Consider the following 26,699-nt stretch of genomic DNA (forward strand, 5'->3'; position numbering starts at 1 on the left):
AGCATCAAACATTACCTTTAAACCTAGGTGCTTAACTATAACGAATGCATTTGTCAGTGGGGCAGCGTCTCACAGGGAAATGCGAAAACCCAGCCTAAGCCTCTTTCTGTAGCGACGAAGCTTGAGCCCCAGGCTCACCGCCATATCCACCCGCGGAAAAGCTCCCTCCACCAGCCGAGGAAGACGCAGCTTCGGCGGGCACTCCCGCCACACAGCGCGAGCTGCGCCGCTGGGCTTCCCGGGATTTGTAGTTTTAGTCAACCCTCCGTCTCCTTTGTTCAGGCGGTATGTGGTGAACCAGAAAACTACAACTCCCAGAGCGCTCCGGGGTGGAGAGCGCACGCGGCGGTGACGACAGTGGCGGAGAAGACCCGGAGAGGCTCTGCGTTGTGGAGTGGCGCTGCTTGTGCTGGTGGCAGACTGCAGGCTGCTGGCGCCGCGGCTGAGGAGAACGGCGAGTGGGTTCGGCATTTCCCGTTGGGGTCTCCGCAACGATGAGTGCTGCCAGAGAGTCCCATCCGCACGGGGTGAAGCGTTCAGCCTCCCCAGACGACGATGTAAATAACAATGGCGGAGTGGTGGAGGGTTGAGGCCTACTAAAGGCTGGGGTAGGCCGGGAAGGGTGGATGAAGACGGAGGAAGCGCCTGAGGTGACCTGAAGGGGGAGGGCCGAGGGGGAGGACCCAGAAGAATGGGAAATATACCTTTTTCTTAATTTGAGTTGGAATGTTTGAAGAGGTCCGCACGCTAAGAGCCGGAGGCCTGCGTAGGAAGGGGAATCGAGGAAGGAAATCCTGAATGGTTGAGAAGTGGAAGAGCTTAGTCAAGGGACCATGTTTGCCTGTTCGGGGGCTGATGAAGCTTCTTTATGGGGCCTTTCTATTCAGTAGAAACGGCAAGATTCCTGTTTTAGGCTTAAAATGCTCCTGTGATAAAGTCAAGATGTTCATGCAAATTTGGACAGATTTTTCTGGCCGGGATTATTTTTGCAATGTACTATTAAGAGTTAAACTTAACTGTACTATTAAGAGTAAACCAAGAAAATATTGAACGGAAAAATGGTACCAGGGGAATAATTTGGTACTGGCGCACCATGCTGAGGCCTAAGACGTTGAGACGTAGAAGCCCGTTTAGATGTCAAGTACCTCTCTTCCCTCTCCTCCCTCCCCCTACAGTTGCCAGTTTAAATTGCAAAGCATTCATTCCTTAAAGTAAACCATTAAATATTTACTGCTGTGCCAGGTGTTGGGAATTCAAAGATGAATAACTGGTGTTTATCCTAGGCCTTTTGTGTATTTGTACTAGCTCCTAGCGCGGTGTCATGGACGCTGCAGTAACCAGTAAACGTAAAACTAGGTCCTTCATACAATGGATAAATGCCATGGAAACGTTGATGGGGAAATTGGGGGGGGCGATGGAGAGGTCATAGTTAAGAGTGATGAAAGGAGGACATCTAGTTTTCTTTAGGTTGTTTAAAGTGCTGTCAATTTCTGAATGTGTAGAGTTTATTTTCTATAGTGCAGTTGAGTGCCTTTCATAATATTTTACTTTGCGAACCATAAAAAGCTCACTGGACACTGTTAGTGCATCAGTTGTAGCAATGAGATGATGTTAAGACTCATCCCTCTTTGGTTAAGTGGTGGGGTTAGGTCCAGAATAGTAAGGCTCTTTACTGAAATTGATTTTAGCTGTGCAGAGAGATTAGTAATCAGTAAAGATTTGGAGATAAATAGTTATATAGTGAGATTTATTCATTCCCGCTGTTCCTCCCTACACCTGGCTTTGAGAACTTTCTTGTTAATATGGTAGGCCAGTACCTACCAGGAATGTATCTAGACTTTTGAGTAACCTGGGTGCCCTTTTAAAAGCTATTACATTGTTTTCCTCCTGGTATTTAACTGTGACTTGATTGCTAGAATGTCAAGCACCTGTTTTGCTAGAATCAAAAAAATAATCTTTTAGTTTGACACAAAACTCTAGGTGATATTAGGTAATTTAACAAAGTTAAAGGGATTAAGTAATTAAATCTCTACAGCTTTTGATGGGATCACTTTAAACTAGATGACCTTTAAGACCTTTTCCAATCCTATAAGCATTCTCTTTGAAAGAGGTGGTTACAGTTGCAATTCAAGATTAGGTCCTAGGACCTTCACACATTATCTGAAAAGGATTATGTTGCTAATTCTATATTTTAGTGCAATACAGTAGTAACTTGTCCCTTGACAGTGATTTTATTTTTTTAGTCAGTTTCTTTAATATTAATTTTATTTTTGTTGGTAATTGGGAGTTATCTTTAAGTGCTTGTGTTTTTAATCTTTTAAGTATAATATATATTGATAGATTTTATTTATTTATTTATTTATTTATTTATTGGCTACGTTGGGTCTTCGTTGCTGTGCGCGGGCTTTCTCTAGTTGTGGCGAGCGTTGCGGTGCAAGGGCTTCTCATTGCAGTGGCTTCTCGTTGCAGAGCACAGGCTCTAAGGGGCGCAGGCTTCAGTAGTTGTGGCTCACGAGCTCTAGAGCGCAGGCTCAGTAGTTGTGGCGCACGGGCTTACTTGCCCCACGGCATGTGGGATCTTCCCAGACCAGGGATCGAACCCGTGTCCCCTGCATTGGCAGGCGGATTCTTAACCACTGCGCCACCAGGGAAGCCCCAGAATATTATATATTTAAGTTTTTTAAATATATGTCTACGTTTAGAAATTCAACCAATTATAGTGTGTACTTGGTCAGCAATTTCTAATGAACCTCTGCATGTAAAAGATAATCAAAGTTTTCTTTGCCCACTGACCTCACACATTTAATGGGGGTAACAAATCATTGAATCCAGTTGTAGGAAAATGCTGACAATGGTAGAAATAAATTCTAATAGTTGCTACAGTGTGTACTGAGGAGGAGGTAAATTGACTGTTTCTATAATAAGAAACAATAAGCTGTTCTATAATAAGGGTATTAAGGATGAAGCCAACTTAAAAATGGTTTCATTGGTTTGATTGGAGGGGAGAATTGAAAGCTATCTTTCAGGAAGTAAAAGGAATGGGGAGGTTAATTTTAGTAACTGGTGGAGAATCTCTAAGAATGTATCAGGCACCCATGTGCTTTTTAGAATGCAGCACTTGAGCAAGGTACTTACTACGCTATGCCAGGTCCAGGAACAGTGATTTAGTGAGAATCAGAACTTAAGCTTCACTGGTACTTTGGTTTTTGGTTTTTTGTTTTGTTTTGTTTTAACTGTATTGAGCCAGAAACAGTTAAGAACTAACTAGTCTATGAAAAAATATGAACTGTCAGATGGAAAGAAGTAGAGATTTGGAACTTAGGTAGACAAAAGGAATAACCATAAATGGGTGTCCAGTATGGTACAAATACTTCAACTCTCATATGCCCAGGAGGGATGGTCATCATTGTTTGATATATGTATTATTCTATTAGTCTTTTATGAATAATATTCAGAAGAATAAAAGGATAGTAAAAACAACTATTAGAAATTTTGATATGAACTTAACCATAGCAGACTTAGTTTTCTTGATTTCTCTCTCTCTATATATATATATATGTATATATATCCAAAATGTTTAGCATTCTCTGAATATAGCTAACAGCTTATCAGTTGTCATGTGTGAAACTGAAACATATAATTTCAGATTTCAAATTTGTTTCTAATAGATTTTAGCTTTATTTTACTTCTTGGATTTGCATCATCAAAATATGATACTTGAAGAATTTTTTTGAAGCGTTTTCATTGCTCATTGTTTTGTGTCAAACGGGGTTTGTCTTCTTTGCTCTATAATTGCAAAACATTTTCATTTTTAGATTATAAACTCAATTAGAATGATCAATCCAATGAATGTTTTCATTTCTATATTCCTTCTAGTCACCTGCCCTCAGCACTTGTCCACTTACAAACCATATCAAGTAAATTTTGGTGTACAAATATCATAAAAGATGATATTAAATAGTCACATACCTCTTTAGAAAAACGGGATGGTCCAGGCTGTTGTAGCAATATTGCAAAATATTGCAAGATGAAGTTCTTCCTGTCGAATGGCTTTCTAGATGAAAGTACCATATTTTTTTGTTTTTTTGTCTCTTATTGACTCCCGGTTGGAGAAAAGTTATCTAGTATTTCATCATCCAAAAACTCATAGTTTAATTGCAGTTAAGTTTGCCATTATCATTAGTTTAGACAGTACCTGTCATTTTGCATTCACCTTGTTATTTGTCTAATAATTGTGAAATGCCTCCTGTCAGTTTTCAGTTTTTTACTCGGTTGTCATTATGAGTAGAAATTAAAATTTTCAACTGGGTCCAAAGAGAGCTAGAAGCATACAACGGAGGGGTGATGTCTTCTTTAAAGATGATGCAGCACTTTGGACAACACGATGAGAAAACTTTTCTGCCACTTTTTCTATCTTATTATTTTAGTCATTTTTAGCATATTTGGGAATGATTAATGGATTATAATGAAATAATTCTTAAATTTGTTTCAATATGTAGGGGAAAATATCACTAGGATTCCATAATATATATTAGATTTATAAAAGGGTTCAATAGACCCATTTGATAATTACAAGATAGAATGAGTTTTAGTCTATTCTTTTTTAAAAAAAAAATTAGTAAATTTTCTCTTTGTTCTTTGGAAGACCTTTAAGTAAGAATAAAAGTCCTAACAGGGACTTCTCTGGTGGCACAGTGGTTAAGACTCTGCGCTCCCAGTGCCCGGGGCCTGGGTTTAATCCCTGGTCAGGGAACTAGATTCCACATGCATGCCACAACTAAGAGTTTGCATGCAGTAGCTAAGGAGGCAGCCTGCCACAACTAAGACTGGGCCCAACCAAATAAATATTAAAAAAAAAAAAAAAAAAGTGCTCACACATCAGTCCTTACAATAAGGAAACTGTTCAAAAAAGAAACTAAAATTGGGTCCAGTTGACTCTGATATTGTACTGTTCTTTAGAATATCAATATAGCCAGAGTTTTAAGTTCAGTTAACGGCTGTAGCAGCCTCCTGGATTCAAAGTTTTAGGTACCCTAGGGCCCTGCAAGGCTCTAAGGCAGTAGGTCTCGAAGTGTGGTACCCTACATCAGCAGCATCAGCATCTCTTAGGAATTTGTTAGAAGTGAAATAAATCTTCAAGCCCCACCCCAGATCTGCTAAGTCTGAAACTCCTGAGGTGTAGCTCAGCAGTTTGTGTTTTAACCAGCCCTCCAGGTAATTCTTATAGTATAAACATTTGAAAACCAGATCTCTGGCTGCAAAAGAACTACAGGACTTTCCCTTAAGGTAACAGAAAAGGAGTATATTCTAATTCGGATATTATGCATATGCTTAACTTCCTAAGCAAGAGTGAGTCCAGTTTATAGTGAAAACTGACGGGGAAAAAGCTTGGGATTTACTGGTAGACTTTAAATTTTAAATATTTGTTACTATGCAAAAAAGATTAATTGGCTAATTTCTTTTCCAGCTTGGATCTAGCAATTGGGAGGCAGCAGACTTAGGTAATGAAGAAAGAAAACAAAAGTTCTTGAGACTTATGGGTGCAGGAAAGGTAAGCATCAGACAGAATATGTTTTTATCTTTTCTATGCAAATAATGCCCTTTTTTATGTATGTTAAGTGAGAAGGAATTAATACACTTGGATCCCATTTTACTGCATGACTACTTTAGGCTTTCGGAAATATAGCTGACCTCACTGAGCTGCTTCTAGGATTCTCAGTGCCACTGGGTGGTAATGTTTAGAGACTGCATAGAGAAAAAATTTGGTTTGAGGAGACTCCTGTGGAAGAAAGAAAACGTGAAAGTTCATGATTTTCCATCTGTTAGCCTGATCATTTGATACAGGGTACTTCTGGGAAGACCATTTGGTAGGTCTTTCATATTTTATAGCTCCTTCCAGCCCTTGAAGTAGTAGCCAAGGGAATAGCCTTTGTCAAAAACTTAATTTTAAAAATGTTCAATATATTTTGAAATCTTTTTCAGTTCGATTAACGTAACAGAAGATATAAAATATAGGTACCAGGAAACATCACCTGTTGGAAAAAACTCTTGTTCCTAGCAATTAATTTTTACATGCAAATACAGTGATCTCTAAATACTGATTTTTTTTGTAAGCAAGTACATTTATTTTCCTAACACTGTCCCAGTAATCTTTCTGCAGAGCTGATGTGGAAGAAAAAGGAAAACTTTTTTCTCTTTCAAGCTCTTTAGAAATAAGTTCTGCCCTTTGTTTTTGTTATTTATATGGGAACGCATTTTACCAACAGCTATTGACTATATACTACATGCCAGGCACGGTACTAGGTCCTGGGTAGGTGGTCACATAGATCAGTAACATAAGTTTGGAGCTATCATGTGCTGGAGGAAACCAGATAATAACAATATAGAATTATAATTGCTATGGAAGAGCTATGCACATAATGCTGTGGAATCAACAGGCAAGGGAAGCTCACTCTGGCTTAGCAGCACAAGAAAGCTTCCCAGAAATAGAATTGATCTGAATCTGAGGGGATTAAGAGTTAGCCAGACTAGAACAGTGGATTTGGGCATAGGGAGAGATCATGTAAGATGTTAAGACCTATACAAAGGAAGCATTTGTATAATATCACATTAATCCAGATTTCCCAATAATTTGTGATTTGTCATAGAAAGTAGTCTGAAGTTTCTCTTGGTTCATGCAAATAAAAGATTTTGCTAAGGATATATAAAGTAATAGTTTAAGGGTATGCTCAACCTAGTAGGATCACATTTAAGTACCTAGGAAGAACACCCTAACAAAAGTGTATGAAATTTAGCTACCAGTAGTCAATTATATCTCAATAAAACAGGGTGGGGGTGGGTGGAGAACAAATGAACAATTTTAAAAAATGTGGCTGCCGATAAATGGGCATAGCATACGTTAAATTCTTTGCTAACAAGGGCAAAGATCATAGCTTTGATCTTTTACGTAGGCTGTTTAGATTTATACTATTTTGTGGCCCCAAAGTACATTCCTAATCCTAGCCACTGAGTATTTTATTGGTCACAGGGAGAACCAACTGAGAAAATATGATAGACCAGTATAATACTATCATCTTAGAATAACTTGATGCCATTATGTATGTTCAAATCTTGTTATGAGGTGTCTTCTGCAATCTGAAGGAACAAACTACTGAATTATTGATTTGCTTTTGTGCTAATAACATGTAAGGCAATAAGCATTAATGCTTGAACCTTTTCAGGAGTATCATCTTTGGGTATGGAGAATGCGTCATGATTTCACAATAGGGTGATTTGTTACTTACTGTATACACAGATAATTGGTTAAGATTGCAAAGTCAAATTTAATCTCACTTTCACTCAGTTTTAGTGAACAATTTCCCTTTTTTTCAGTTTTTTTTCTTAATTGAGGTATAACTGATTTACAATGTTGTATTAGTTTCAGGTATACAGCGAAGTGATTCAGTTATGCATATATATAGATAGATAGATATTCGTTTTCAGATTCTTTTCCATTATAGTTTATTATAAGATCTTGAATATAGTTCCCTGTGCTATATAGTAGGACCTTGTTGTTTATCTATTATATATATATAGTAGTTTGTCTCTGTTAACCCAAAATTCCAAATTTATCCCTCCCACCTCCTTTCCCCTTTGGTAACCATAAGTTTGTTTTCTATGTCTGTAAGTCTGTTTCTGTTTTGTAAATAAGTTCATTTGTATCATAATTTTTAGATTTCACATATAAGTGATATCACAATATTTGTGTCTCTCTGTCTGACTTCACTTAGTATGATACTCTCTAGGTCCATCCATGTTGCTGCAAACGGCATTATTTCATTCCTTTTTATGGCTGAGTAGTATTTCATTGTGTGTGTGTGTGTACCGCTTCTTCTTTATCCATTCACCTGTTGATGGACATTTAGGTTGCTTCCATGTCTTGGCTGTTGTAAATACTGCTGCTATGAACATTGGGATGCATATATCTTTTTGAGTTAGTTTTCTCTAGATATACGGCCAGAAGTGGGATTGCTGGATCATGTGGTAACTCTTAGGTTTTTTTTGTTTTTTTTGTTTGTTTGTTTTTTGCGGTACGCGGGCCTCTCAACACTGTGGCCTCTCCCGTCGCGGAGCACAGGCCCTGGATGCGCAGGCCCAGCGGCCATGGCTCACAGGCCCAGCCGCTCCGCGGCACGTGGGATCCTCCCGGACCGGGGCACAAACCCGCGCCCCTTGCATCGGCAGGCGGACTCCCAGCCACTGCGCCACCAGGGAAGCCCAACTCTTAGTTTTTTAAGGAACATCCATACTGTTTTCCATAGTGGCCGCACCAATTTACATTCACACCAACAGCATCGGAGGGATCCTTGTTCTCCACACGCCCCTCCAGCACTTATTATTTGTAGACTTTTTGATGATGACCATTCTGATCAGTGTGAGGTGATACCTCCTTGTAGTTTTGATTTGCATTTCTCTAGTAATTAGTGATGTTGAGCATTGTTTCATGTGCCTGTTGGCCATCTGTTTGTCTTCTTTGGAGAAATGTCTATTTAGGTCTTCTGCTTGTATGTTGATTGGGTTGGGTTGTTTTTGTTTGTTTTGTTTTGGGTATTGAGCTATATGAACTATTTGTGTATTTTGGAAATTAATGCCTTGTTGATTGCATCATTTTCAAATATTTTCTCTCATTCCATAGGTTGTCTTTTCATTCTGCTTATGGTTTCCTTTGCTCTGCAAAAGCTTTTAAGTTCAATTAGGTTCCATTTGTTTATTTTTTTATTTCCATTACTCTAGGAGACGAATCCAAAAAAGTAATGCTGCGATTTGTGTCAAAGAGTGTTTGGCCTGTGTTTTCCTCTAGGAGTTTTGTAGTATATGGTCTTAAATTTATGTCTTTAATGCATTTTGAGTTTATATTTGCATATGGTGTTAGAGGATGTCCTAATTTCATTCTTATGCATGTAGTCCAGTTTTCCAAGCACCACTTCTTGAAATTAGTGGTCTTTTCTCCATTGTATATTCTTGCCTCTTTCATCGTAGATTAATTGACCATAAGTGCATGGGGTTATTTCTGGGCTTTCTATCCCGTTCCATTAATCTCTGTCTGTTTTTATGCCAGTACCATACAGATTTGATTACTGTAGCTTTGTAGTATAGTCTGAAGCCAGGGAGTGTGATTCCTCCAGCTCTGTTCTTAAAATTGTTTTGGCTATTTGGGGCCATACAAATTTTAAAATTATTTGTTCTAGTTCTGTGAAAAATGACATTGGTGATTTGATAGGGATTGCATTGAATCTGTAGATGGCCTTGGGAAGTATAGTCACTTTAACAATACAGAGTCTTCCACTTCAAGAACATGGTGTATCTTTCCATCCGTTTGTGTCATCTTCAGTTTCTTCTATTAGCATCTTATAGTTTTCACAATACAGTTCTTTTGCCACCTTAGGTAGGTTTATTCCTAGGTATTTTATTCTTTCTGATGTGATGGTAAATGGTATTGTTTCTTTAATTTCTCTTTCTCATATTTCATTGTTACTGTATAGAAATGCAGCCAATTTCTGTATATTAATTTTGTATCCTGCAACTTCACTGAATTCACTGATGAGCTCTGGTAGTTTTCCGGTGGCATCTTTAGGATTTTCTATGTATAGTGTCATGTCATCTGCAAACAGTGACAGTTTTACTTCTTCCTTTCCAATTTGGATTTCTTTTATTTCTTTTTCTTGTCTGATTGCTGTGCCTAGGATTTCCAATACTATGCTGAATAAAAGTGGCAAGAGTGGGCAACTTTGTCTTGTTCCTGATCTTAGAGGGAATGGTTTTAGCTCTTCACCATTAAGTATGATGTTAGCTGTAGGTTTGTCGTATATGGCCGTTATTATGTTGAGGTAGGTTCCCTCTATGCCCACTTTCTGGAGAGTTTTTAATCATAAATGGATGTTGAATTTCATCAAAAGCTTTTTCTGCATTTATTGAGATTGTCAACTGAAAAAGTGCACAACCTAGAAGTTGAGAATTATGTTTTATTTGGCGGATTTTCTGAGGACTTAAGCCTAGAAGACAGCCTCTCAGATTGCTCTGAGGGACTGCTCCAAAGAGGTAAGGGAGGAACCAGGATGTATAGGAGTTTTGCAATAAAAACCGGATAGTTGGAACATCAAAAGATTACTGTTAATTAATGGAACTGTTAAGGGAAACCAGACATGTCAAGTTAATGAATTTAACACTTTTCTACATGTAGGAAGATGCAAGACTAGACTCATTGAAATCATTCCTTTGATTTGCACCTTAACTATCTAGGGCCAGTATCCTTCTTTTCTCCATTCTGAATCCCCACCGGGTGCACGGTTGGGGGTAGCTGCAATGGCTGCTGGTTTGATGGCTGCAACATCCTTTGTTTACTGATAGGGCAGCATTTTTCATTCACAGTGCTTCCCCTTGATCATAAATTCAACCAACGTTTGGGAGGCATTTCATGACCAATTTTGTCCCACAGTGCTAGGAAGGCTCATTCCTAGATCAGGCAAAGATTCTGTTGATAGGCCACTCAAATTTTTGGATTAGGACCTGTTAATAATCTAAAATTCTCTGGATCACCTATCTTACTAGTCTGCTATGATCTAGAAAATGTTTTCTCTTGTTGCTTCTTTCCATACCGAGAGTTGCACTGTTACAGTTATCCTGTGTAGAGTCTTTTATATACATATATATATATATATTTGTGTGTGTGTGTGTGTGTGTGAGTATGATCAACTGTTTCAAGACCTTTAGCCATCATTAATTTTTTTGGAGACCTGGTTACACATTGGGTAAGAGACAATCTTATAAACTAGACAGGATAATTAATATAGTCAGTAACATTAATAAGGTCATAGTACAGCAGAGAGAGACACAGAGCATAAACAATTCAGGAACAAAGAGAACAAATTAAAACTGATTAATGGATAACTAATAAGAACCTGCTGTATAAAAAAATAAATAAAATTCAAAAAAAAACAGTGATTAGTATAACTAGTTGTAATCTGGTCCCAGTAAACCATCAAGTCCATAGGAGAGCCAGGTGGAGAAGCCAAATATGGAAGGATCAGGCAGAGAGGAAAAAATATGTTTTATTTTTGTTTATAAAAGAATACTTGATCAACTTGTAGGTCATAGCATAATAGAGGAAACGTTTTTGTGGAAAACGAAGAGGAAAAGCCAATATATTTCCCTGAAAAAGTCATAAAGTTATAAATCATATTTACAAATTCATTCAGTCCCGTGTAATTCCTGTTGATTTGGATGAAGTAGTCAGGTTTTACATTAGAGTTTTGTCATTTCTTACCCAGTTCAGTGGTATGATCTAAAAGTTATCAGAAACTTATACTTGTTAAAAAGTCCTTTTTATGAATCTTGAAGATCTTCCTTTTATAAAAGCATCAGAATAAAACAATGACTATTTATAAATGACAGGACTTAAAATGCCATAGTTAAAGATCTGATTACAATGCAGTTGACAAGGAACTTGGATATTTCGATAATAACTAGAATTATGATTGATAACGTTATATCTGCATATCTCAGATTTTAGTAATTTCATATAAATTTTGGAATATCTGTATTAATGACATTTATACATACAATATAACATAAGGTTCATCACTGGTTACTTGGCAGTGCTTTGCAAGTACTGGGTTGGCCAAAAAGTTCGTTTGGTTTTTCTATAAGCTGTCTCTAGTAGCACTTAGTTGTCTTTAACTTCATTCGAAACAATTTTCTTAGATTGTATTGTGACAGTTGTCATATCAGTATGCATTTTAAAAAAACTTTATCAAAACTGGTGAATTTTTGTGTAGCCATTTTAATATTGAAGATGGAAGAAAGAAAGCAACAACTTCGGCATATTATGCTTTATTATTTCAAGAAAGGTAAAAACTCAACTAAAACGCAAAAAAAGATTTGTGCAGTGTATGGAGAAGGTACTGTGACTTACTGAATGTGTCAAAAGTGGTTTGCAAAGTTTTGTGCTTGAGATTTCTCGCCGTACGGTGCTCCGTGGGCAGGTTGGGCAGGTAGACCATTTGAAGTTGACAGCAGTCAAATCAAGACATTGATTGAGAACAGTCAACGTTACACCACATGGAAGATAGCCTACGTAGCCAGAATATCCAAATCTAGCGCTGAAAATCATTTCCACCAGTTTCGTTATGTTCATCGCTTTGATGTTTGGGTTCCTCATAAGTTAGTAGTAGCTTTAGTAGCTTTAATTTCATATTTAAATTAGAACTCTCAACCCTTAAAAACTTTGATTTCTAGTGAATACTAAGTAAGCAATTATGAACTGTCTTTTACATTAGCGTTCTGTAGATTGGTGAACATAAATACCAATTTTTATAAACTTTCATCTCAATTCTGCCAACTTTTACACCTTTGATGTTAGTTTCTCTTAGGACCCAATCAGCGAGTCTCGGTATTACAAGGAGTCCTAGAAGCTTTCCTTTCTTTTTTTCTCTTGACCATTTTATCTATTTTGTATAAAAGGCTCTGGGGTCCCCAGTGAGAGGTTGAGCCAACTGACTCAGGCCCTTTTGTCAACTTGATTAATTGGCCTAATTGTTGCCCCAAGTAATTGTTGTTCAGGTACCTCAGTGTAATTTAAACAGGGGTAAATAGAGCAGACTTGCTTGGGGTCCTTTAATGTTGGGTACCAGTACAATGGAGAGGGGTTTCCATTTGGCCCATTGAACCTTAGGTAATGTATCAAAACGTTTTGTTTTAATCCCATTAACATTCATTTTATTTATCCCATTTTAAAGTAATCATTTATCTTAAGATTTCTTTATCCATTTAGGATAAGTTCCTTTAAAAAGTTTACCTTGTGGGGAAAGAGTCTCTAGACTTTCCCTTTAGTTTTTTCTCTTATTTTTCTGTTAATCAACCTAATTAATATTAATTATTCTGATGTTTTTATTAGCATCTGTAAGATCTATTAAGGGGAATCAGAAACCACAATAAGGTTTCCCAAACCAGTTTTTTTGGTTTGTTTTAAACTAAGGGAGTTCTTAAGTTAACCATTATATATTTTTTTCCCACCTTTAATTTTTTTTTCCCATAGATGTCAATAAAACACCTGTTTATAATGAGAGTTCTCTAAAAATTTACCAATTTAGAAGTTTCTCCAATTTAAAGGATCTGTCATCTGGCCATTAATGAGATATATGTTAATAGTGACTTAAACCAATAGGATGCAAGAGGCTTCCCCACAGGAGAGTGTGAAGGATGTGACCTAAACAGATCCAGAAAGTTTACTCCCAAAAATAGTCTAAGAAAGTAAAGGCCCTCACTAAACAGGCTGACACAATGAAGGTTAAGATGGCAAAAATTCAGACAAAAGCCTGCTCAGAATCTCAGTCTATTCGATTGGCTGCTAAATGTACACCATATGTGTACCTTTTGGATGACAGAGACCAAGAACTTAAAACACACAAACACACACAAGACCTGAAGATCAGACAAAACATTTACATCTCAAAGACAAAGGAGGAGGAATGCAGCTTCCCCCTAGAAGGGCTTTTGTTTTTTTAACATCAGAATTCTGAAAATACGTTTTTATGAAGCCAACTTTTTCTAACATAGCTGCGTATACAATAAAAGAGCTCCATTTAGTCATTTTCAGGGCAAGATTTCCTTTATTTACTTGCAGGTATGAGCTCTGTACGTACATGAATCTGGCTGGAGAGTTAGTTGGAGGTTGGCTTTCTGACACCCCTCATTTCTCTGAGAGAATCTGTTTCCCATTTGAACTTGAATTTCTCAGGCATAAAATTTTATTCGTGTACTTTTATCCTGACACATTCTTGTCAAGATAGCCAATTTGAGGAAAATGTCAGGTAAACCTCTTACCTAACCAACTGTTCAGCTGAGACTGCTCAGTATCTTTCAAACTGAGGAAATCCTGGTGTCTTTCAATTGAGTTACCCTAGTATCTTTCAGGTAGGGGACACTTTCTCCCAGTGTCTGTCAACTGGGCTCCCCTAGTATCTTTCAACTAGCAGGGGCCACTCCCCAGTATCTTTCAACTGGGGAGCCAGGTACCTGTTAGACACCGCCAAATAAGACTCAGGATCATCAGCCAGTAATGGGGAGATCCAAGAACCAGGAGGGACTCACCCAAATTCACCTGGACTCTCTGCGGAGCCGGATGGGCACAACAGGCCTCTGCTGGTACCAAGGCCCCAGTTCCTTGTAGAGTTCAGGCAAAGGAGAGACGTCTGCTCTGAGTCCCTTCCTGGTCACCAAAACTGTCAACTGAAAAAAATACACAACCTAAAAGTTGAGAATTATGTTTTATTTGGCGGATTTCCTGAGGACTTAAGTCAGCCTCTCATATTGCTCTGAGGCACTGCTCCAAAGAGGTAAAGGAGGAGCCAGGATATATACGCATTTGGCATCAAAAACTAGGTAGTCGAAACATCAACGGATTACTGTTAATTAAAGAAACTGTTAATTATGGAAAACCAAACATGTCAAGTTAATGAATTTAACACTTTTCCACGTGTGGGAAGATTCAAGCGTCTGGACTCATTGAAATCATTCCTTTGATATACACCTTAACTATGTAGGGCCACTTTCATGCTTTTCACCATCCTGAATCCCCTCAGGGTGCACAGTTGGGGATGGCTGCTGGCTTGATGGCCACAGTATCCTTTGTTTACTGATATAGCAGGCCACATTCCTCATTCACAAGATGATCATTTGGTTTTTATTATTCAGTTTGTTAACGTGGTGTATCACACATTGATTTGCAGATATTGAAAAATCCATGCATCCCTGGGATAAATCCCACTTGATGATGGTGTATGATCTTTTTAATGTTTTGTTGGATTCGGTTTGCTAGTATTTTGTTGAGGATTTGTGTGTCTGTGTTCATCAGTGATATTGGCCTGTAATTTTCTTTTTTTGTGTTATCTTTGTCTGGTTTTGGTATCAGGGTGATGGTGACCTCATAAAATGATTTTGGGAGTGTTCCTCTGCAGGAAGTTTTAGAAGGATAGGTGTTAACTCATCTCTAAATGTTTGATGGAATTCCCCTGTGAAGCCCTCTGGTCCTTGTCTTTTGTCCGTTGGAAGTTTTTAAATTACCATTTCAACTTCAATACTTGTTATTAGTCCCTTCATATTTTCTATTTCTTCTTGGTTCAGTCTTGGGAGATGGTACCTTTCTAAGAATTTGTCCATTTTTCCTAGGTTGTCCATTTTACTGGTGTATAATTGGTTGTAGTAGTAGTCTCTTATGATCCTTTGTATTTCTGTGATGTCAGTTGTAACTTCTCCTTTTTCATTTTTAATATTGATTTGAGCCCTTATTTTCTTGATGAGTCTGGCTGAAGGTTTATCAATTTTGTTTATTTTTTCAAAGGATAAGCTTTTAGTTTCATTGATCTTTTCTCTTGTTTTCTTATTTCTGCTCTGATCTTTATGGTTTCTTTCCTTCTATTAACTTTGGATTTTATTTGTTCTTCTTTCTCTAGTTGCTTTAGGTGTAAGGTTAGGTTGTTTGAGATTTATCTTCTTTCCTGAGGTAAGCTTGTATTGCTATTAACTTTCCTCTTATAACTGCTTTTGTTTTCTGTTTTTTCTCATATTGTTTGCTTATATATTTTTTATTGAAATATAGTTCAGTTACAATGTGGTGTTACTTTCTGGCATTTTTCTTACAGCAAAATGATACTTTGCTGTACTTTATATATATTCTTTTTCATATTATTTTCCATTATAGTTTACTACAAGATATTGAATATAGTTCCTGTACTATACACTAGGACTTTGTTGTTTATTTTATTTTTTATTTTAATTTAATTTTTATATTATATTAGAGTAAGGTTGATTTACAGTGTTGTGTTAGTTTCGGGTGTACAGCAAACTGATTCAGTTATAGATATACATATATCTATTCTTTTTCAGGTTCTTCTCCCATATAGGTTATTACAGAATATTGAGTAGAGTTCCCTGTGCTATACAGTAGGTCCTTGTTGATTATCTATTTTTATATATAGTAGCATGTATATATTAATCCCAAATTCCTAATTTATCCCTCCCCTCCCACCTTTCCCCTTTGGAAACCATATATTTGTTTTCAAAGTCTGAGAGTCTGTATCTGTTTTGTAAATAAGTTCATTTGTATCATTTTTTTTAGATTCCACATATAAGTGATAGCATATGATATTTGTCTTTTTCTGTCTGACTTCATTTAGTATGATAATTTCTAGGTCTATCCATGTTGCTGCAAATGACATTATTCTTTTTTATGGCTGAGTAATACTCCATTGTATATGTGTACCACATCGCAGTATCATATGAGATTTCTCTTTCTCTGTCTGACTTAACTTTACTCAGTATGACAGTCTCTAGGTCCATCCATGTTGCTGAAAGGGCATTATTTCCTTCTTTTTGATGGCTGAGTAATACTCAATTGTTTACATGTACCACATCTTCTTTATCCATTCCTCTGTCGATGGGCATTAGGTTGCTTCCCTGTCTTGGCTATTGTAAACAGTGCTGCAATGAACATTGGGGTGCATGTATCCTTTCGGACCATGTTTTTCTCTGGATATATGCCCAGGAGTGGGATTGCAGCGTCATATGGTAGCTCTATTTTTAGTTTTTTAAGGAACCTCCATACTGTTCTCCATAGTGGCTGTACCAGTTTACATTCCCACCAACAGCGTAGAAGGGTTCCCTTCTCTCCACACCCTCTCCAGCATTTATTGTTTGTGGATTTTTTGATGATAGCTGTTTTGACTGGTGTGAGGTAATCCCTCACTGTAGTTTTGATTTGCATTTCTCTAATAATTAGCGATGTTAAACATTTTTCATATTGGCCATCTGTATGTCTTCTTAGGAGAAATGTCTGTTTAGGTTTTGTATTGCTGTATTCTTTTAAGTTTTCACTTGTCTGGGAAATTCTTTATCTCTCCTTCTATTCTAAATGATAATCTTGCTGCATAGAGTATTCCTAGGTTTCAGGTTTTTCCCTTTTAGGACTTTGAATATATCTTGCCACTCCCTTCTATCCTGCAGTGTATCTATAGAGAAGTCAGCTGATAGACTTATGAGGGTTTCCTTGTAAGTAACTCTTTTTCTCTAGCTGCCATTAGAATCCTCACTTTAACTTTTGCCATTTTAATTATATGTCATGGTGTCATGGTGTAGGTTTGCTTGGGTTCATCTTGTTTCGGACTCTCTGTTCTTCTTGTACCTGGATATCTGTTTCCTTTTGGTTTGGGAAGTTTTCAGCCATAATTTCTTCAAACACATTTTCAATCCCCTTTTTTCTTTCTTCTCCTTCTGGGATCCTGTTATGTGTAGATTGACTCGCTCTATTTTATCCCATAAGTCTCGTATATTGCTTTCTTTTTTTTTTCACTTGTCTTTTTGTCTGCTGTTCTGATTGGGTGATTTCCATTATTCTGTCTTCCAGATCACTTATTTGTTCTTCTGCCTTATTTAGTTTGCTATTTATTGCCTTTAGCTCAAGTTTTGTCTCCACAGATGAGTTTTCTAATATTAATTGGCTCCTCTTTATAGTTCTAGTTTCTTGTTACAGTGATCTGCATTTCTTTTGATAGTCTTTGTTAATTCCTTTAGTATTTTTATTACCTTCTGTTTGGACTCGGGGTCTAGTAGACTGGAGAGGTGTTTCATCGTTTGTACTTCCAGGGGATTTCTCTTGTTCTTTTAGTTGGGAGTAGTTCCTGTGTTTCTTCATTTTACTTATGTTTCTCTGACGCTATGACTTTAGGAGAAACAGTTATCTACTGTGGTCTTAAAGGGCTGTTTTTATGTGGGAATGTCCCTGTGTAGCCTGAATGAGTCTAATATTTTTGGTGCAAAAGCTGTTTTTAGTATGGATGACTGCCATGTCTTTCCTCAATGTGTGCTTGCCCTTATCCCCTTGATAGGGGGTGTGATTGGTGTTGTGGTGACTGGAGCCTGCACTGGATGTTGAACAGGGGCCTCCACTTTGCTCTGTAGCTGTCACAGCCCTGCTGGGGGCAGGGTTTGCTCCCCAGGTGTTGGAGTAAAAGCTCTCAGATCCGTTGCTAAACTGCAGTGTGAGGTAGATGGGACTAGAGTGCTCCCACTGGGAGAGGAGCCACTGGGTATTCCTCCCAGGAGCTGTCCACTGGAAAGTATGCTCTGTGGTGTCTCCTGTCACCTGTCACAAGTACTCACAAAGTACACTGTGGTTGGCACTGCTCTCGGCCCCGCTTCAGCTGTGGGAATGCAGTCAGTTGGCCCAGATGCCCCTCAGGCGCAGTTATCAGAAAGCAACCAGTGCACATCTGCCAAAGTCAGGCACCATGACCCACCTGAGTCGGGCACCTGGACCCACCATGGGAGCTATGGAATTAGCCCTGGACCCTCCCTAATCACAGAAACACCAATAATCTGCTTGGATGTGCCCCAGGTGCTGAGCTTACAAAGGCACCAGAGGCATAAATCTGCCAAAGTCTCAAAGCTGCTGGCTGGACACAGCTCATATTTCAGCCCCACCTCTGTGTGTAGGCAACCACCAGGGCTTGTCTACTAGCAGAGCTCATAGAGTCAAGAGTTGTGCCCACTGTGAGCACAAGGAGAATGAGGCTGCTGTGGTGGGGTCCTGACCCTCCCTTCATGAGCACATTACCAGTGGGGCTTCTGTGGTGGACCCAGGCATTATCCTGCCCACACCTTGTGGCCCGGGCCATACTCCAGTACATTTTGGCTGTCTCCGTGCAGTCAACCCCAGTCCTCTCCCCAGGTCTGTCCCCTAAAGCCAGAGTTTTAGCACCCAGCCCCCTCGCACCAGCAGACACACATCTCAGGCTGGGGAGTAAGTAGAGCAAGGTGGCCAGGACTATCAGTGCTGGTCTCTCTTTGTTCTGCCTGCCTAGAGCCGGTTGCTGCACTCGTCTGAGCTAGTGAAGCTCACTTTCTGTCCTGGCTGATTTTTCCCGGGTGGTGAAGGGGGTTCCCAGGGTTAGAGAACCTTTCCTCTTACACAGCTCCCTCTCCCAAAATTGTTTTCGATTTGTTTTTGTAGGTCTTTCACCTTTTGTTCTCTTCTCTTGTGATTTGATGACTATCTCTAGTGTTGTGGATAATTTTGTGTGTATATCTATTACAGATTTTTAGTTTGTGGTTACCATGAGGTTTTTGTAGAGCAGTCTATATGTATACGTGATTGTTTTAAGTTGCTGCTCTCTTAATTACAAATGCATTTTTGAAATCCTGCGTTTGTACTCTCCTCCCCTCACAATTACTGTTTTTGATATCATATTTTATATCTAATTGCTTTGTGTATCCCTTAACTGCTTATTGTAGATACAGATAATTTTTCTACTTTTGTCAGTCAACCTCCCTACTAGTTTGCATGTGGATTATTTCCTAGCTTTATGTTTGCCTTTATCTGTGAGCTTTTTCATTTCTTAATTTTCTTGTTTCTAGTTGTGGCCTTTTCTTTTTCACCTAGATAAGTTCCTTTAGCATTTGTTCTAAAGCTAGCTTGGTGATGCTGAATTCTTTTAGCTTTTATTTGTCTGTAAAAGTTTTGATTTCTCCATCAAATCTGAACAGGAGCTCTGCTAGGTAGAGTATTCTTGCTTGTAGGTTTTTCCCTTTCATCACTTTAAATATATCGTGGCACTCCTTTCTAGTTTGCAGTTTCTGTTGAAAAATCAGCTGATAGCCTTATGGAATTCCCTTGTATGTTATTTATTGCTTTTCCCTTGCTGCTTTTAATATTCTCTCTTTTATCTTTAATTTTTGTCATCTTGATTACAGTGTGTCTTGGTGTGTTCCTTGATTCTTTGTACTTCCTGGACTTGAGTGACTGTTTCCTTTCCCAGGTTAAGGAATATTTCAGCTATTATCTCTTCAAATATTTTCTCAGGCTTTTTCTTTCTGTTTTCTCTTTCTGGGACCTCTTTAATGCTAATATTAGTGTGCTTGATGTTGTCCCAGAGGTCTTTGAAACTGTCCTCATTTCTTTTCATTCTTTTTTCTTTTTTCTGTTCAGTGGCAGTGATTTCCAGTACTCTGTCTTCCAGCTCACTGATCCATTCTTCTGTATCACTCAGACTGCTATTTATTCCTTCCAGTGTATTTTTCATTTCAGTTATTGTATTTTTCATCTCTGTTTGGTTGTTCTTTAAATTTTCTAACTCTTTGTTAAAAACTTCTACCTTCTTGCTCTGGCATCCATTCTCCTCCCAAATTCTTTGGTCATCTTTACAATCATTATTCTGAACTCCTTCTCAGGTAGATTGCCTATCTCCAGTTAGTTCTTCTGGGGTTTTATCTTGCTCCTTCATCTGGAACATATTCCTCTGCCACATCATTTTGTCTAAGTTGTTATTTGTATTTTTATGTATGTGGTAGGTTAGTTACATTTCTTGACTTTGGAGAAGTGGCCCTCTAGGATGTGTCCTATGCATCCCAGCAGTGCACGCCCTTCTTGCCACCCAAACTATATGCTCTAGAGTTTCCTCCTAAGAGGGCTGTGTGGGTCCTTCTGTTGTGGTGGCCTGACTATGTGAGTGATCTGGTGGGCTTGGTTGGCCCCTAGTCTGGTTGGTTGCCAGGCCCTGCCTCATGCGGATGCTGCTGGCTGCTGTTCAGCAGGCCCTGGTCATGAAGTGGCTGCTTGCAGAACCCTAGGGGGCCCCAAGGCTAGTGCTGGCTACGTGGTCAGAGTCAGGTTCATGAAGACTGTGGGGCTGTTGCCCACCCATTGGCAGGTTAAGCCAGATTCTGGGGGCAAGTGGGCAGTCAGAGCTAGTTCCCGGAGTCTGGCTGCAGGGCCCCTGGATCCCAGAGCACATATAAGATTTGGGGTTAGGAGGTCGTTCTTGACACAGTTGATTATGGGGTCCAGGGTGTCCTGAAGGTTGCGTTGGCCTGCTAGCGGGTACGGTCTGGCCTGCTGTGGGCAGACTTGGTCCGTAGTCTGCGGGAATCATATTTTTCTTGCATCTGGTGTCTGCCCCCTGGGTGGTGAGGCTGCTCTAGAGGCTTGTGCAGGCTTCCTGGAGGGAGGGGCTAGTGTCTGCCCACTAGTGGGTGGAGCTGGGTCTCAGTCCTCTCCTGGGCAGAGCCATGTCTAGGGGGCATATCTTGAGGTGGCTGTGGGCTCAGTAAGTCTCTAGGCAGCCTGTCTGATGAGGGGTGGGGCAGTGTCCCTGCCCAGTTAGTTGTTTAGCCTGAGGCGTCCCAGCACTAGCACCTACAGACTGTTGGGTAGGATAAGGTCTTGGAACTAATGAGCCAAGATGTCAGCCACCAACAGTGTTCCCCAGTATTCTGCCATCAGTGTCTGTGTCCCTAGGGTGAGCCGCAGTCCCCCCACCACCCCGCGTCTCCAGGAGACTCTCCAAGACTAGGAGGTAGGTCTGGCCCAGGTGCCTATCAAATTACTGCTTTTGCCCTGTGTCCGGGTGCATGTGAGATTTTGTGTGCTCCCTCGAAGAGTGAAGTGTATTTCCCCCAGTTCTGTGGAGCTCCTGCAGTTAAGACCCAGTGGCCTTCAAAGCCAAATGCTCTGGGGGCTCATCTTCCTGGTACCAGACCCCTGGGCTGGGGAGCCTGATGTCGGACTCAGAACTCTCACTCCTGTAGGAGAACCTCTGCAGTGTAATTATTCTCCAGTTTGTGGATCACCCACCCCAAGGTGTATGGAATTTGATTATATCCAGGTTGTTGTGGTTCCTTCTTTATGTCTTTAGTTGTAGAAGATCTTTCCTGGTGGGTTCCAGTCTTTTTCATTGATAGCTGTTCTGCAGATAGTTGTGATTTTCGTGTGCTCGTGAGAGGAGGTGAGCTCAAGATCTTTCTGCTCTGCCATCTTGGCCAGTCTCCCGAACAATTTATTTCTTTACCTTGTGAAACTGATGCCGAAAACTCGGCCTCTGTGCACCAGTATGGAATTGAATCTCAGAGACAGTTTGGGATGAAGTAGAAGAGAACAGCTTTATTGCTCTGCCAGGCAAAGGGGGACACAGCAGGCTCAGTGCCTCTCAAAACTGTGTGTCCCGACCCAGAGGGATTTGGTGAGGAGTTTTATAGCAGTGGTTCAAAGGAAGAGTTGCTGATAAGGATCAGGGTGTGTGCAGGGCCTGGCTTCAGGTGGTCTGATGAGTTTCTGTGACTCATTTAATCTGGCCTCAGATGGTCTCTTGAAGAGCTTCTCTGGTTCCTTTAATCTGGAATAAAGAATGCTAATATCTTACATTTGTTGGGGGTTTTCATTCTGTAAAGAACTCATTGTTACCTGTATCCCTTCAGGCAGAACCAGGACCCTATGCAAAGGCTACACTGTTGTTTCTTGACTGCTCCTCCCTTGTCTCTGCATCACCTCCCTTCCCTGTTAAGCAACAGTTCGAATCTGCCCTTTGGAACTCAGGGAGTGTCATGGAGGCTGGAGTCTGTTCCCTATAAATAAGAAACTGGGGACATGGAAAGGCTTCCATGCCCAGGAGCCCCACGGGCTCATGCTCGGTTTCAAACCTAAATATGAACCATGAAGAGTGGATTGGAACTGATAAATTGAGAGTAATTATGTAAGCTGATCAGTTGGTAACTTTGAGTCAGATTTATTTTTATGTTTTATAGAACTAGATTGTTTTAAGTTCTGTGCTTTTTTTTTTTTTTTTTTTGCTGTATGCGGGCCTCTCACTGTTGTGGCCTCTCCCGCTGCAGAGCGCAGGCTCCAGGCGTGCAGGCTCAGCAGCCATGGCTCACGGGCCCAGACGCTCCGCGGCATGTGGGATCTTCCCAGACTGGGGCATGAACCCGTGTCCCCTGCATCGGCAGGCGGACTCTCAACCACTGCGCCACCAGGGAAGCCCCAAGTTCTGTGCTTTTTGATAGTTTGAAAGTGGGTGTTTATTGTAGTCAAAAGTAATGAGCTAGCTATTTGTGGTATGTTAAATAGTAATGGTTATTTTTATGTTTTATATTTTAAATTTTGATCACTTTGTTCATTATAAATCTATTATTTTTATTCAGTTAAATAATCTCATTTGCTTTCTTTCCATGATATATGCCTGAGACATCAGAAAGAGAAGGTGGAAAAATTAAAGCAACTCATTTAACTGGCATTTTAGGAAAGAAAATGTTTAGATTGATCCACTTTTCTAGCTATCTATCCCATTTAAAATTCCAGCTTGAACTCTACATACGTTCTATCCCCTTCCTCTGCTTGGTTTATTGTAATTACACTGCCTTCACACGTACTGTAATTTACTTACTGATTTTGTGTCCCCTCCCTATCCCTATCCATGCAAGAATGTAAGTTCCATAAAGACAGGGATCTTAATTTAGTTCTTTTTCTTCACTGTATCCCATAAGCCTGGAATGTTGTCAGGCACATAGTAGACACTTAATAATTATGTTGAATTAGTGGTCTCAAATTCTAATAAATTTCCTGCCTTCTTACAGAAAGAACATACTGGTCGTCTTGTTATAGGAGATCACAAATCCACATCTCACTTCCGAACAGGTAAGAAAGTAAAATATAATTAAAGTGGAGGTGCTAAATTTGGAATATGAAATATTTGTACATATTTTGGGTATTCTAACTTCCATGTATAATTGTTGATTAGTTCTAGTGATTAACAGATATTAGAAATATATGTAGTATATGTAAACATGTTACGTATATCATTTAACAGTATATACTTTCATAAAAGATTTGAGTATATATACATCAATATGATATTCTAACCAAGAAACTGACCAGTTTCTGTCTCCATTTTTACTAACTCACAACATGTAGTATTTTAATGGTAGTGAGGTTTTATGCCTCATCTTGCCAACTATAGTATCTAGAGTTTACATGTATTTTGTAAATTATTTAATATACAGTGTTATAGTTGGCATATTATACTGGTTTTTAGTTTATTCACTGAGTTTTGCTCTGATATCTTTGAAGAGTATAGACTCATTGGAAAGCCTGAAGAAATTAATTTTTCTTTTAATTTTTGGGGGAAAAACTTTAAAAGTAAAAACTGAAAATGAATTAGAATTTGGATTTGAATTCAGTCTGCTGAAAAGTTTTATCCCATTTAAAATTGGCCCTAATCATAGACATTAGAAATTAATAGGCGTTTCATATTTCTGGTGTTGAACAGTTATTTCAAATTGATTTGCACTGCTACAAAAGGCAAGAGTCCCTGAGCTTTGGCAGAATGGAAATACATTTAACTGTTGCATTCATTCTTTTAAAATATGAAATTCTTCTTGTATTTACAAATTAAAATGTCATGTACAGAAAGCTTCAATGGTATTGGTAATGTTCTACTTCTTGGGTGTTAAGTTTATAGGTGGTTGTTTAGTATTCTGCTTCATAACATATATAACAGAATATATGTTAAAAATAATTTATATATCAAATGTTGCATGATAAAATTACAAATAAGTTTATGTTGGTGCAGTAAACTGATATGCAAAGAAAGGCATAAAGGGAAGCCATTCCAAGGTCATTTTATTTAGCCATTCTCTGAACAGAATTTTGTGCCTTTTCATTATTTCTGTTCAAAGACAGAAGCTTTTGTTTGTTGGAGGATTTTTTCTACATGACTAGGAGGAAACTTTCAGGAGAACCATCATTAGACTATAAATAAACTAAAACATGATGCCCAAAGTTCTTAGTAATTAATATTTACAATATGTAAATTTAAGCAGTTCTGAGATTCCTGTATCTGGTTTGAATTATTACATGGGAAAAATTAAGTTTTTCATCTTTAATAAACAACTTGTGCTTCAGGGGGTTGGTTACTAAAGAAGTAATCATGAATACATCCTTCAATTATTTTATCTGTTGGGTAACTACCTATGGTTTATAAACCCATCCACAAAATTCACTGTAAAATTAGTCACAGTTAGAGAAATCAGCCCTGAATATAATAGCATCTGTATTGTGGGTTTTTTGTGTAATCAAATATTTTTATTAATTTGACTGAAACATAATCAAAGTACACTGGACATACAGGGGAAGAAGACAAGAAAATTAATGAAGAACTGGAGTCTCAATATCAACAAAGTATGGACAGTAAATTATCAGGAAGATATCGACGACATTGTGGACTTGGCTTCAGTGAGGTAGTAATTATGTATTTTCATTAAGTGGGAAGATAATTTCCAATTTGATTATCATTTATTTGTGTTAAATTACTCTAGCAATCAAGAATCCTATGTAGAAAGCTTTCTTTATGCAGTTACTTAAAATATTTTTACATTCCAAACTAGGTCTTTGTAGATAATGAGAACAGATATTTTTGAGAATTTTAGAAATATGTTTTCTGATACTAGCTTAATGTAAATTCTGCTTAGATAATCATTAGGGCACATCTTAATTAGGCATGAACAACATACAAGTTACATGAAATATTTCATGTAAATACCAGTTCAGGAGAGTTTTCTTGGTTGTTTCCTACATCATCTCTTTTCATATAATAACTATTGGTCCATTACTCCAAAGTAATGTAATATGCAAAAAACATTGATAACTGTTTAAATATTCCCATGGATCAGTGGTTAACTTGCCTTATTTACTTAAAATCATACTGTTTCCATCAGGAAGATAATAATATATTATTTTCAAACCAGGGGGGAGGGGAGAAGGTGAGTGGTCTTCAGAGCCCTTTCTTAAACCCAAATCCTACTCAAGTCCCAGTGTATAAAACACATGGAGGTGCCTGAGTCCTCATTTCTTCCCTAGGCAGCCTCTGATCTTAAACTGTTAATTTAATGGCTACGGAGTGAGACAAAAATTTTAGGGTCTTTTCCAGTTTTTGTACTGGATAATGTATTTTAATAGCTGTTGATTGATGTTTTTAGGTAGACGATCATGATGGAGAAGGTGATGTGGCTGGAGATGATGATGATGATGATGATTCACCTGATCCTGAAAGTCCAGATGACTCTGAAAGTGATTCAGAGTCAGAGAAAGAAGAATCTGCTGAAGAACTCCAAGCTACTGAGCACCCTGATGAAGTGGAGGATCCCAAAAACAAAAAAGATGCAAAAAGCAACTATAAGATGATGTTTGTTAAATCCAGTGGCTCATAACTCCCAAACACTTAGTCTTTGTATTAAAAGTAAGCCTTATTGTTATAATGCACAGTGGAGGACTGCTTATAGAGCACAGACCTTTGTATTATAATTTTTAAAAAGGCCCTTTTAAATAATTACAAAGAGTGTTTGCTTTCAGATGCCATGGGTTACACTTTTATGGGCATGACTATAACCATTTTTGTAAACAGTAAGAGTTGTATAAAATAAGAAATAAATACAATACTCAACTTCCTTTCATGTTAGCATCATCAAACTTCTAATACTACCTTTTTACCCCTTCAAATACAGTTATGGGGGAAACTATTTTTTGTGTGGTAGCTGTTTATCTTTTTTTGTTCCTTCATGTCTCTCTCTTATAAAAGTTTATCTGGTACTGTGATGTGTTCATAAAAATATTCTTTTATTATACTCTCTTATAGTAGAACTATTCAACATGGATATTTCTGCTGCCAGTAACAATCTGAATTAATGCTGGCAAAAGATTAGGTACTTAGTTTACTCTTACTGAATCAGCTCTACTCTTTTGGACCAAAGCAACATGAGAGCAAATACTTTTCACACCGGTTAGGATGGAGTTGCAGTTGTCATATATTTGGAATGTTATGATCCCAAGCAGTCTTTACATA

General features: G+C 38.5%; 1 protein-coding gene across 1 annotated transcript; it reads left to right on the plus strand.

Annotated features, from left to right (window-relative positions):
• The first annotated feature begins 422 nt into the window (after nucleotides 1–422).
• LOC307056475 (small acidic protein) lies at nucleotides 423–26,305 on the plus strand. Its single transcript, XM_079709291.1, has 5 exons — nucleotides 423–557; nucleotides 5,468–5,551; nucleotides 23,437–23,497; nucleotides 24,989–25,098; nucleotides 25,837–26,305. Exons 1-5 carry the CDS (start codon nucleotides 495–497, stop codon nucleotides 26,065–26,067), a joined length of 549 nt encoding a protein of 182 aa, XP_079565417.1. The 5' UTR covers nucleotides 423–494; the 3' UTR covers nucleotides 26,068–26,305.
• The last annotated feature ends 394 nt before the right edge of the window (nucleotides 26,306–26,699 follow it).

This window comes from Hyperoodon ampullatus (genome assembly GCF_949752795.1).
Source record: "Hyperoodon ampullatus genome assembly, chromosome: 7".
In the NCBI taxonomy this organism is placed as follows: Eukaryota; Metazoa; Chordata; class Mammalia; order Artiodactyla; family Ziphiidae; genus Hyperoodon; species Hyperoodon ampullatus.